The 14,400-nt window shown below is 40.2% G+C and overlaps 1 protein-coding gene across 1 annotated transcript in view; it reads right to left on the bottom strand.

Annotated features, from left to right (window-relative positions):
• The window catches only part of TDRD5 (tudor domain containing 5), a 92,260-nt gene extending 79,943 nt beyond the window's left edge, over positions 1-12,317 (bottom strand). Inside the window, 4 exon segments of the mRNA XM_021063742.1 lie at positions 7,620-7,813; positions 9,590-9,997; positions 11,352-11,589; positions 12,235-12,317. Coding sequence (XP_020919401.1) covers positions 7,620-7,813; positions 9,590-9,997; positions 11,352-11,583 — 834 coding nt within the window. The 5' untranslated portion in view covers positions 11,584-11,589; positions 12,235-12,317.

Below are 14,400 nucleotides of genomic sequence, written 5' to 3'. Positions count from 1 at the left end.
ATGAGTTGTAGCGTAGGTCACAGATGCGGCTGAGATATGGCATTGCTGTGGCTGTGTATGCACAGGCCAGCAGCTGCAGCTCCAATTCGACCAACAGCCTGAGAACTTCATGTGCCACAGATGCAGCTCTTAAAAAAAAAAAAAAAAAGTATGTAAAAGATACACACTGCTAACACTACAGAAAGCTAGTTATCACTATGGTAATATCAAACAAAGCAGACTTCAAAAGAAGAAATTTTATGAGCAATAAAGAGTAACATTTCATAATGATGAATGGGGAAACTCCTCAGGAACAAATATCAATCCTAAATATGTACGCACCTAAAAGAAATTTAAAATATCTGAAGCTCAATCAGCATTATATTTGAAGATTTCAACATATTCTGGGAAATGGGAAAAACAGGGGGAAAAAAAATCACTAAAAGTACACAACTGCTGAATGACACCATAATCAACGTACTAATTGATATCTACAGTACACACCATCCAAATACAGCAGAGAACACTCTACCCAAACATTCTTTTAAAGCAGATATGAAACACTCACCCACATAAATATATTTTGGGCCACATTAAGTCTCAATAAATCACATGGAATGAAATCCAACTATGTTGTCTCAACACAATGGAATTAAATTAGAACTCAGCATCATCTCTCAAAAGTCCCCAAATGTATAGAAATTAGGGCCACACCAGTGGCATATGGAAGTTCCCAGGCTAGGAGTAGAATCAGAGCTGCAGCTGCCAGGTTACACCACTGCCACAGCAATACCAAATCTGAGTTGCATCTCTGATCAACACCACAGCCTGTGGCTATGCTGGATCCTCAACCCACTAAGCACGACCAAGGATCAAACCATATCCTCATGGATACGAGTCGGGTTCTTAACCCACTGAGCCCCAATGGAAACTACTAAGCAACATGCTTTTAAATAATCCATAAGAAAAAAGATATCACAAGGGAAATTAGAAAATATTTTGAACTAAATGAAAATATATTGTATCAAAATTTATGAGATACAGCTAAAGTAGTACTTAGACAAAATACATAGCCTTAAGTGTTTATATTAGAAAAGAAGGACAGGAGTTCCCATCGTGGCTCAGTGGTTAATGAACTTAATTAGTATCCATGAGGACTCGGGTTCAATCCCAGGTCTTGCTCAGTGGGCTAAGGATCTGGTGTTGCCATAGCTGCAGTGTAGGTCGCAGATGCTGCTGGGATCCTGCATTGCCGTGGCTCTGGTGTAGGCTGGCAGCTACAGCTCCGATTGGACTCCTAGCCTGGGAACCTCCATATACTGTGACTGTGGCCAAAAAAAAAAAAGGATCAAAATCAATGACCAAATATTTACCTTAAGAGCCAAGAGAAAAATAACCCAAAGTAAATAGAAAGAAAGAAACAATAAACACAGAACTAAAATTGGAAACGAAAAAAATCAATAAAGCCAAAATTTGGTTCTTTGGGAAAAAAAAAAAAAATCACTGGATAAATCTTTAGCCAGACTGATCATTAAAAAAAAAAAAAAGAAAATACACAAATTATCAATACTAGGAACAAAAGAAGAAGCTGCACTGCAGTTCCTACAGATCTAAAAAGACACTGGGTGAATATTATGAACAATTTATTTCAACAACTTTGACAGCTAAGATGAGAGGGGCAACTTCTTGAAAGACATAAAGTGTCAAAGCTCATTCAAGAAAAATGGATAATCTGAATAGCTTTTTATTTACTAAAGAAACTGAGTCTCTACTTTAAAGTCAGTACACACACCACAAAAAATCCAGGCCCAGTTTGCTTCACTGATGAATTCTGTGCAACATTTAATGAAAGACCAAAAAACAGGAGTTCTCGTTGCAGCGCAGCAGAAACAAACCTGACGAGGAACCATGAGGTTGCAGGTTCAATCCCTGGCCTCGCTCAGTGAGTTAAGGATCCCGTGTTGCCGTGAGCTGTGGTGTAGGTTGCAAACGGGGCTCAGATCTGGCATGGCTGTGGCTGTGGCGTAGGCCGGCGGCTACAGCTCCAATTAGACCCCTAGCCTAGGAACCTCCATACACCTCTGATGCAGCCCTGAAAAGACAAAAAGAAAAAAAAAATTTTTAACCCAAAATTTTAAAAATTAAAAAACAAAAATAAGAAGGAAAGCATCCCAACTCATTTCAAAAGGCCTATATTGCCATGATTCCAAAACTGATAAAACATGACAAGAAAACTACAGAATATACCTTATGGCCATTAATGCAAAAGTCCTTATCAAGATATCAGCAAATCAAATCCACCAGTATTTAAAAAGGATAATATATGATGACCAAGTGGGATTCATCAAGCAACATAAGGTTGGTTTAACATTATTTAAAGATCAATGTAATTTATAAATAACAGATTAAAAAAGAAACGCTCTATAGATTTCTGATTCCAATTACAATATGTGTGTACGTGTTTCCCCACAGCCAAGCAGTTCTCCAACACCAGCTGGGAATTCTACAATTCAACTCAATTCTGACACCAACTACCCGGAGACAGCATTCAGATTCCAAGGTTAAGGGCCAGTTCTAACTAGACTGAACTTCCAACCACTGAGTTCTGATGACAACTCCAAGTCCAGATGTTACCTGAGCTTCTGACCAAGTGGCTGCACATCAGATTTCCAGATCCCCCTTTGGGTTCAATTTAAATTGTTAGAATGACTCACAAAACTGAGAGAAACATTTTAATTACTAGATTACTGATTTATTATAAAATGACATATAACTCCACACCATACACAGAAAATAACTCAAATAGATTAAAAACCTAACGTAAAACCTGAAACCATAAAACTCCTAGAAGAAAGCTTAGATGGCAAGCTCCTTGACATCAGTCTTGGAAATGATTTTTTGGATTTAACACAAAGTAAACACAGTAAAAGCAAAAATAAACAAGTGGGACTACATCGAACTAAAAAGCTATGGCAGAGCAGAGGAAATCATCAACAAAATAAATGAATGGGAGAAAAATTTGTAAACCTTATATTTGGTAAGAGGTTAATAATATCCCAAAAATATAAACAGAGTTGCTTCGTTGCCTTTCATGGTTATGGGGGGTGGTGGGTGGTGAGGTGGTTGTGTGGTTGGGGTGGTGTACAGCCGATTCATGCTAACTCATAGCTCAGACGGCCAAGAAAACAAAAAAAAAAAAAAAAAAAAAACCAAGAAACCAAAAAAAAAAATAAAAGAACAAAACCAAAAAACAAAAAACAAAAAACAAAACAAAACAAAAACCAAAAAGAATTCAATTAGGAAATGAGCAGAGGATCTGAAGAGACATTTTTCCAAAGACAAACAGATGGCCAACAAGTAAATGAAAAAGTGCTTGTTATAAGTAATCATCAGGGAAATGCAAACCAAACCACAATAAGATATCACCTAACACCTGTTATAATGACTATTATCAAAAAGACAATATATAGCAAGTGTTGGCAAAGATGTGGAGAAAAAAGAATCCTTGTGCATTGCCAGTGGGAATGTAAACTGGTGCAGCCACTATGGGAAACAGTACAGAGAACTACCATATCATCCAACAACTCCACTTCTGGATATTTATCCAAAGGAAACAAAAACACTTACTCAAAAAGCTATCTGTACCTGCATTATTTACAATAGCCAAGACATGGAAACCACCTAAGTGTCCAGTGAAGGATGAATGTGTGGGATATGTATATCAGCGTAACACTGATATGACAGAAGGAATTCCTGCCATTTGCAACAACAAGGGAAGAAGCTTAAGGACATCACGCTAAGTAAAATAAGTCAGACAAGCAAATATATATGACTTCATTTATATGTAAGTCTGTTAAACAAACCAAAAAACCATCAACAAAAACCCAAATTCACAGAAGCAAAGAACAGATGGGTGGTTACCAGAGGCAGCACACTGGGAGTGGGCAAAATAGGTGAAGGTGGTCAAAAAGTACAAAGTTCCAGTTATAAACTAATTAGTCCTGGAGATGTAATGTATAACATGGCAACTATTAATGTATATCAACTATATATTAATAACACTGTATTCTATAACTAAATGTTGCTATGAGGGTAAATCTTAAAAGATTTCACCATAAGAAAAAAAAATTCTGTGTGTGGTGATGGATATTAATGACACTTATACAGTTATCATTTCACAATATGTACATGTATCTGATCATGTTGTATGCCTGAAACGAATATAATGTTATATATCAAGCATATCTCAAATTTTTAAGTAAAAGAAAAATAAAAATATATAACTCAGGAAAAGTCAAATGGAAGAAATGCATAGGGCAAGGTATGGGGAAGGGGCACAGAACTTCCTAAACTGGCATGCCACTCTCCCCAATTTTCTATGTGTTCACCAACATGGAAGCTCTCCAAATCCAGTTTGGGGGGGGGGGGTTATGGAGGCATCCTTATATCAGTATGACTGATTAACCAATGGCCAAGACTGAACTCAATCTCCAACTTCTCTCCCCTCCAGGAGGTTGGAGATGGGATTGAAAGTTCCAATCTTCAAATTACATGGTTGGCTCCACTAGCAACCAACTCCCATCCTTAGGTGCTTTCCAAAAGCCACCTCATTAAATAACAAAATCACTTAGGAAATCCAAAGGTTTTAGAAGCTCTGTGCCAAAAAAGGATGAAAACCAAATATACCTTTTTTACTATATAAGTCACAATATCACATCCTATAATTATCTCAATGGATGGGAAAAAAATCAATATACATTCATAGAAAAAAATTCTCAGGATCTAGGAACACAAGAATATTACCTCAATCTGATGTAAGACATTTATAAAAATGCTAGTTAACATCACAGTTAATGATGAAAAATAAATGTTTTTCCCCTATAGTTAGGAACCAGTCAAGAATGTCCACTTCCACCATTTCTAATCATTATTATACTGGAGAAACTAGCCTATGTCATAAGCTAAGGAAAAAAAAAAAAGTCATATAGAATGATATGGAAGTAAAATTTTCTTGCCTGGATTGAACTATAGAATTGAGTTTATTAAGTACCTTAATTCAAGGTCACAGGATATCAGGTCAATATACGAAAAAAATAGAAAAAAGAAAAAAAGAGAGAAAAAAGAAAAGAAAAAAATCAAAAATACCCTTTATGGAGTCCCCATTGTAGCTAAGCTGTAAAAACCCAACTAATATCCATGAGGATATGGGTTTGATCCCTGGCCTTGTTCAGTGGGTTAAGTATCCGGCATTGCTGTGAGCTGTGAGCTGTGGTGTAGGTCGCAGACATGGCTTGGATCCTGTGTTCCTGTGGTGTGGCGCAGGCAGGCAGCTACAGTTTCAATTCAACCCCTAGCCTAGAAGCCTCCATATGCCGCGGGTGTTATCCCCTCAAAAGACTAAAAAAAAAAAAAAAAAAACAAAAAAAAAAAAAAAAAAACTAGAGTAGCAAAAGCAATTTTAAAATGAAGAAAGCTGTAAGACCCATCCATATAATTTCAAGATATTATAAAGCTACAGTCATCAAAGACAGGGTGATAACTGGCAAAAGAACAGATCAATGCAGATCAATGCACCAGAATACAGAGTCCTGAAACAGACTTACACAAACATGAGATCAACAGATTTGACAGAGGTACCAAAGAAATAAGGTAGTCCCATAAGGAAAGAGGTTTTTTCCAAAAACATGCTGGAACAATTGACTATTCATATGTATAAACTTCAACACATACCTGGTACCTTATATAAAAATTAACTTGAATGAATAAAAGACCTAAGAACTAACATCATAAAACTTCTAGAAGAAAACACAGGAAAACATTTCTGTCACTTTGGATTTAGCAAAGATCTATTAAATAGGAAGAGCCAAAAGAAAAAATAAAAGATTTCATCAAAATTAAAGACTTCCCCACAAAAGACAGGATTCAGGAAATGAAGAAGCAGGCACTGACCAGAAGAAAACATATGCAAAACATGTCTCCAATAAAGGACTTATATCTGGAATACATAAATAGTTTTCCAACTCAATACAAAGAAAACTCATTTTTTAAGAATAATCAAAAAAATATGAAGAGACACTTCAAAAAAGATATAATAGCAAATATACTTAAGAAGAGATATCCAATATTACTCATCATTAAAGAAATTGAGATAAAGCCATAAGGAGCTATTACTACATACCACTCAAATGGCTAATATTTTTTAAATTGATAATACCGAATATTAACAAAGATGCAACTGGAACTCTTATATGTAGCTCATGAGAAAGTGAAATTATACAGCCACTTTGGAAATAGCTGGCAACTTCTTAACACGTTACACATGCACTTACTTACTGCATGACCCTCCTACTCCTAGGTATTGACCAAAGAGAAATGAAGTCTACGTCCATAAAAAGTGTAAGCAAATGTTCACAGTGGCTTTATTCATAATACCCCAAATGGGAAACAACCCAAATATTATCCGATGGTGAATGGCTAACAAACTGAGGTGTACCAATACAGTGGAATGATACTCAACAAGAAAAAGGAACAAACTACATATATATACTGGATGAATTTCAAAAGCATCCTGTTAAGTTAAAGAAGCTAGACACAAAAGGCTAGGCATTATTTAATTTCAGATATATGAAACTCTTGGAAAGTCAAAATTATAGACAGCAGTGGTTATCTGTAGCTGTAGCTGGGGAAAGAGATCAACTACAAAGTGGGACGAAGGAACTGTGAGGGATGACAGAAATGTTGTTTCTTGATCGTGATGATGATTATACAAACTAGATACATACATTAAATCTCAAACCATACATGTTGAAGGGCAAATTTTACTAGATATAAATTATGTTACTGAAGCTAATTTTTTGAAATTACAGAAAAAAGTACTTTTATGTCTTAAATTTAATTTCCATGTGTTTATTTTGAGCTCTACTTAAGTTGTTATTGTGATAACTTTTTTTTTTCTTTTTCTTTTTTTGTCTTTTTAGGGCTGCACCTGCAGCATATGGAGGTTCCTAGGCTAGGGGTCGAATTGGAGCTACAGCTGCCGGCCTACACTACAGCCACAACAACACTGGATTCCAGCCGCATCTGTGACCTACACCACAGTTCATGGTAACACTGGATTCCCAACCCACTGAACAAGGCCAGGGATCGATCCTACGTCTTCATGGATGCTAGTCAGGTTCATTAACCACTGAGCCATGAGGGGAACTCCTATCTTGCTAACTTAACCATGCTTGTGTTGGTTCTATTCTAGTGGTTTTTACTCAAAGTCCTTCAGCATTATAGTCACAGAAAAATACCAGGATTGCAGTGCTCAGGGCCAGCCATTCGGGTGAAGATATTCAGGAGGTAAGTTGCAAATATGCTTCTATAACTTTGGTGAGAAACTGGAACTAGAGATACAGATTTGGGAGTCATCTGCAGAAAATAGTAGAAACCATGGGATTGATAAAATTGTATTCTTTTTTTCACTGCCACCTCTCACTTCTTACTAATCCTCAGAACCATAGAAAATGCTTATATTAAATCTGAAATAAGTGAATGATTGGAATTTTAAAAGGTCAGCTTTTCCATAAGAGCTAATAACCATTGAGTTTAAACACATTTTTTGGTGTCTTTTTATCTGCAAACTCAAGATATCTCACCTGGTTTAATTTTTCAGTGTGATTCAGTCTTGAAGTCTCCACTACATTTGACCTAGAAGTCTTTTCCATGTCCAATATTTGCTTCAGTGGTTCCATGTTTGAAGTGGGTTGTGAAAAGCATGCCTTTGTTATTGGACAGCCTGTGGGATATGAGCCTTGTTGTTTCATTCTAAAAGGCTGGGTAAATATTTTACCTTATGTGAATAAAAGAAGAAGAGAGAAAAATTGTCACAATTTCTAGGTTTTTTTCTGGTGGTTATATCTAGAGGTTAAGCCCTCAGCTTAGAACTAAAATTTAAGTAAGCTTACATTTTCATAATAAGCCAACAAAATTTACATAAAGTGAAAGGGATTAGTCATCTACAGAAGAAAACCAAGAGATTATAACAGTGTTACTGAATGATTAAGGCTATCCAAAATGCCTCTTAAGGACACCTGAATATAATTATAAAGAGGCAGACTTCAATAAGTAAAAACCTAAAAAGCTGTATCTTAAGAGACCAAAAAGTATTCAAATAAGGAATCTGCTTGAATTACGCTTTTCAAACTAGATAACTACAGCAGTATGGGGGGGGAGGAGAATGAAAAACTACAGAATAAACGATATTATTCCAGAGTACAGACTTTTTTCCCCCAAGAATTATAGAGATGGGAATATCACAGGAGAGGTATATTCTGCTGTACAACATGAAAGATAGGTCACTGGACCCCCACCATGGCCTAGTTCCTTCTTTACTCTAAGATCAAGCCCCCCTCCACACACACACACACACACGCGCGCAATTACTTCCAAGATATCCTGAGGAGGAATAAGAGACCATGGATGGGGAACATGAACAATCCAGTCACTGGGAAGGAATATCCACCCCCTACTGTTCAATAAATTGGCAAACTGCTTTCTACCACTTGACCTCATGTAAGTTTAATAGCATGAGTTAGTCTCCTCAAGTTTGAGCACCTCAAGAGAAGGAAGGTTGAGATTTAGACTCAAAACACTCAGGGGCCCCCACAGCTTTCCCTGACTAGAGCCTATAAAACCCTTCGCACATGTTTGTCAAATTATGCTTCCCAGCATATTTTAAATACTGGTTTGTAAACTCATGATATTCTTATGGTTCACTTATATTAATCTAAATACAGATTTTGGAGAAAAAGAAAAATCTGAACTAGGCATAAAATTCCAACAGGCTCAGTGTATAGATTCTATACTGTCAAGATCTAGGCAGACAATATACAAATGATCACATTAGTCTTCTGAGCCTCTGAGAGAGACAGCGATTGGGTAGGAAAAGCACTGAATGTGCAGTATTACGAGTTCAGTATCTAATCGTAGCTGTACCACTTCTCTAGCCAAGAGATTTTCAAACAAGTCATTTAACTTTCTTGAGCTTTGGCTTCCTTATCTATAAGACAGCTTTTGACCCAACCTGTCTATCATATGAGAATTCACGGTAAAATGCTATACAGATAAGGCGGTTTATTCTTACACCACATCAATTGTCCCAGTGCCTGCCGGGATATCAAAGATCAGTGACAGCAAAGATCAGATTGGCAAATGCTACCAACGAGTATCATTTTTAAAATTTTTTGTTTTCCAAGTTATATCTTCTTTATATGAACACATATAACTAATGTTTATTTACGGCACTCTAGAGAGAGCTGATATTGTGTCTTCATAGTAATAGTTTCCACTTAGTATAAGCTTACTAAATGCCAGACCTCATCTCGTTTAATCCTTAGCATGACTCCAAAAGGCAAGCATTATTTCTATTCCAGATATGAGAGAACTAATGCTTAAACATTTTAAGTAAGAATGGTTGCCTGAGATCACTCAGCCAGCAAGTGGTAGAGTTGGGATTCAATTTCAACAAACTGCTGGAGCTTAGCCATTACATACATAATATACATGTACCCCAACTGCTCCAGAATTTGCTGATTCGCAATACAGGTACCAGTGCTAACATGCTTACTTGCAGGCCATCCTCTCTGCTTTTCCTCTGATACGCTCTTCTTCAGCATCAACAAAGAACCTGCTCGGGTCTGTTCTACAGAAATGACGTCTGAAGCAGCATTCAGCACTTCAAACATGGAGAGGAATCCATACTGCACATACTGGAAGGATCGTCCAAATCGCTTGGCAAATGCCTTTTCAAAATCAGAAAGGAGAACGGGAGATAGTGCCAGTAGGTCTTTCAACTCACTCTTCACGACAGCTGGAAGAATAGGGGGCACCCTTCCTCGGTAAGGTACTCGCCGGCGAGAGCTGGGCCCAGAGCAAACACCAGCCCTTCCCTTCTGCATGCAGTTTCGGACCTTATGGCTGCTCCTCTGTTTGGCAACTAAACTTGCTATTCCTTTGGTGGATTCATCTGGAATGGCTGGAGAAGCGTGGAAAGAGAAATCACATTTAGGTGAAAACTTACTCCCATCTTTATTCTTTGCATCAGTGCTTAGGTAATTTTTAACTCTCCAAGGAGCTGTATATCTAAGTAGCATGATAAACATGAACCCTTAGTTACGCCACCTCTCGATTTTTAGGCAAAAGCTTGTTAGCCTCTCTACTAGAGGATGAAGAGAGATCAGTAAAGCCCAATTAATCATCACTGCTGCTAATTAACTCCTGAAAGATCTGAAAACTCTGGAGATAAACAATAAATTCCTTACAATTGTTTTTCTGTGCTTCACAAAATTTAAAACATGGTTTCATAATTTAAAACTCCCACTGTTATATTTGTCCTGACTTGAGATGCAATAATCTTAAATCGTATGAAAAATGTAGGTTTGTTTTTTTCTTTTTAGGGCCACACCCAAGGCACACGGAAGTTCCCAGGCTAAGGGTCCAATTTGAGCTGCAGCTGCCCGCCACAGCCAAAGGCTTGAGGGAGATTCAAGCCGCATTTGCGACCTACACCACAGCTCAGGGCAACATGGGATCCCTGACTCACTTAAGGAGGCCAGGGATCAAACTCACATCATCACGGATACTCATCAGATTCATTTCCATTTCGCCACAACAGGAACTCCCAAAATGTAGTTTTTGCGAATGCACAGTGTTCTGGGAAAAGCTTCTCATGTTTTGCTGGTTAATTTTTTTCCATTTTTTTTAAAGTTTTATTGATTTACAACGGTAAATGGTAACTTCCACTGTACGACAAAGTGATTCAGCTATACGCATACACACATCCATTCTTTTTCAGATTCTTTTCCCATAGAGATTATCAGAGAATATTGGGTAGAGTTCCCTATGGTAAACAGCAGATCCTGGTTGGCCAGGGGAAAGGTTTCTTGATTGTGCTAAAGCTGTAACTCTGCCTATGAACTCAAAGGTGCCTATGTTCGCCCTTCTCTCTCAAAAAATTAAAATCTCCTCCCTGGGATTCAGGGAAATTGCAGAGCTAGAACAACTCCTTACTAAGTGGTTACTACTAGAAAGTTCATAGACCTTCAAATCTCAAACCTACCTTTCATTTTTTATTTTTTATTATTTCATTTTATTTTTAGGGCCACACCCACCGCATATGGAAGCTCCCAGATTAGAGATCTAATCAGAGCTGTAGTGGCCAGCCTACACCAGAGCCACATTAATGCCAAATCTCAGCTGTATCTGCATCCACAGCTCACAGCAACGCCGGATCCTCAACCCACTGAGCCAGGCCAGGGATCAAACCCACAACCTCATAGTTTCTAGTCAGATTCGCTTCGGCTGCGCCACGATGGGAACTCCAAACCTACCTTTCAGTATTACAGTACCATCCCCGCAGGGACAGACACTGACAACATCAGGCATGTCCAACACTAGCTCCATAGTGGACCGATAACCAAGGATTCGAAGTGGTAAATGGTTGCCAACCATCAAAAGATATTCCTTTTCCAATTGCTGTGGGGTCAGACCATCTTTGGTGGAAATGAGAAGCGACCTTATTTCCTTCCTCAGGCATTCCTGTACACGCTCTTGTTCAGACATTTCGTCCTACGAGATTTAAATCAGAAACATTGCTCATGAAGAAAAGCAGGCAAACCCAAGAAGGAAAAAAAAAAAAAAAAGTTCAAAATGGCCAATAGGGGAATACAAACTGAGATGTACGTTTTAAAGGTAATGAGGCAGAAGCGACACGGTGAGGGGTCTCTGGAATATCATTTGGCAAAGTCCACACACATTTCAAACTCTAAATCCCAACCTGGGTTGCTTAACCTACGTGCATCTCCAGAAATCCCTGCCACGGGCTAATGTGTGAGAAGTCCAAGTTCCTGGCTCGGTTTTCGGTGAAGCATCAACTCCGGGTTAACTCGACGTGTGTGCTGTCTTACTCTACACTACAAACTCCGTTTCAGACAGACCCTCTATTCGACTTTTTGGGAACCAGGACTGGGAACGAGGCCGACGCAATACGGCCTCCCCCTGTGCAAGGACAGGGTGCCGCAAAAAGACGCTCGCACAGGCAGATTTTCTCCAGCCTAAACCGACAGGGAGGTTCCCTGTCCCCTTCCAGAATCAATGACCTCATTGCAGCCTCCCTACTTCTTGCTGGGGTAGGGGGGAGAGGGGTCGTCCCCTGCCCCTCCCCCAACGTCCCTCAAGGGCCCCAGCGGCGTGGGGCCTTGTCCTTCCACCTACCCCAGGGACTGCCCACAACCTGGGGTGAAGAAGGCCGGAGGGAGGAAGTCGGGGCACCGCTCTGCAGCCCAGCCCTGCCCCGCCGCCCCTCACCCTGGCGTCGGCGCCGGCGCTGCCGTTGCAGGTCCGGCCAAGTCAAAGGCGTTCTCCTTAACAGCGGCCGCGGAAGAGCAGCTGCGAGGCGGCGTGCGCGCCTGCGCACTGGTGCGGGAGGGCTGGCCGGCTGCGTCGCGGGCGCCGCGTTCCTGCCACGAGGGCGCGCGGCGGGCGCGACGGTTGGGCAAGCCTGGCCAGTCTGCTGTCCAGCCTGGGTTCCCCCGCCACCGGCTCCCAGGGGGCGGAAGCAGCCTTCCAGGATGGCAGAGCGCCTACCTCCTGCAAAGTGGTTGGAAGACAGGAGGTGGGGCAGAGGCGCGAGAAACCCGTCCAACCACCTCCCTGGGAGCTGTGGTGCCCTACCAGCAGGCAGCGGGAGTTGGAGGAGGCCTCAAGGTTCTTAGCCTGGGTGTGGCACAGAACAAGCTGTGAGGGGCTTATTTAAGGGAGGTGGGGGGAAGATGACCAGGTGCGATCAGCCAAAATTCTATTCAGCAGGTCTAGGTCTTTTCGGAGGAAATTTCAGGCAATTCGGATGCTTTGTGGAGAATCACTGCTGAGCTAGATAGATGCAACTTAGGCTCCGTGAACAGAGGAATGGGTGGAGGGAGGAGGCCTTCTTAAATGAATGGAAAACATTCCAGGTGCCAGTGGAGTTTTAAAAAAAAAAATGCTGGGAAACTAAAGAGGACGTATTTATTGGATAAGTGGAATGAGCCGGATTTAGATCGCTGAAAACTAGGAAGCAGTAGTTAGAGAGGTATAGTCTATAATGACTTCCACTTTTAAATGTATGTTCTAATTAAAGGAACAAGACAAAAGATAATCAAGGAATTCAAATCAAGAAGGAAACCAGAGCACACACATCCACCTTCTCTTCCATCTAAAATCCCATGACTTGGAGTTCCCATCGTGGCTCAACAGAAACGAATCTGACGGGTATCCGTGAGAATGCATGTTCGATCCCTGGCCTTGCTTAGTGGGTTAAGGATCCGGCATTGCCTTGAGCTGTGGTGTAGGTCACAGACGTAGCTCAGATCTGATGTTGCTGTGGTTGTGTTTTTAGTTAGCCATAGGGATCACAAGGCCTTTGAGGAAAGGCTGAGGGAAAGGTCTGCAGTACATAGTGTTTCAGCAGCATCCTTCTTTAAGAATATTTAGGCTACACTCCAAAAGCTCTGGGTCCAGGATCTGGGAATCTTATTCTGGGAATAAGATGACAAGTCATGTCCCTCACTTATGAGAGGCCTCTGTTCCGCAGATGCAGAAATGTTTTGTTGGTTTGCTTTTGTAGTTACACAAATCAAAAAGACTTAGCGGGTTGTTTGCTGAGTTCATTCCCTGGGATCCTACAATTAATTACCACAACCAGAGAGCTCTGTGAGTCACCAATGTGTTTTCCATCCTGCAGCCTATTATGATGACCAGACCCCACTTTTCTTCTGATAATTAACTGTCTCCACCTGGTCTCCTCCCCACTCTACTTGCATCTGGGAGTGTATTTCCATTGCAGCTGCTCCTACCAGCATTCTTGCCTTAGAAAACAGCCAATAATGAGTCTGTGTGTGCATGTGTTTTAAGCTTCTGAAACTTTAATACACGCCCTATGACAAATATTGAAACAGAGCAGGACCCTATGGTCCTCCCCCCATGTCCTCCGCCTGCCTTTTGTCTGTAGAAAATCTTTAGCCAAAGAATAAGGTAAATCAGAGAAATAAGAAAATACAGACGCAAAGGAAAAGAGCCAAACAAGACCAAATAATAGTTCAGTCATTAAGCAAAGCCAGGGACCTTTAGTTCTCTCTCGAGAGCTGTAGATAATATTCTGAGCCATATCCTGTGAGCTGTCTACAGATACTGAAACCCTCACCAAGTGGAAGAAGTTAACTACATGATAACAGACTGTAGCCATGACATAAGCTGCCACAATTTGATAACTGGCCTCAAGGAAATGGGAACAAACTGACCCTGGAACTAAAGACTAACTACTTAAAATAATCAAGACGATGCTGGTCAGACCACTGAGTGACCAATTTCAAGATGACTGACAGAGTTGACTGTGCTGTTTCT

Source organism: Sus scrofa, chromosome 9, assembly GCF_000003025.6.
Source record: "Sus scrofa isolate TJ Tabasco breed Duroc chromosome 9, Sscrofa11.1, whole genome shotgun sequence".
Classification (NCBI taxonomy): Eukaryota; Metazoa; Chordata; class Mammalia; order Artiodactyla; family Suidae; genus Sus; species Sus scrofa.
This window is presented reverse-complemented; position numbering and strand designations above follow the sequence as displayed.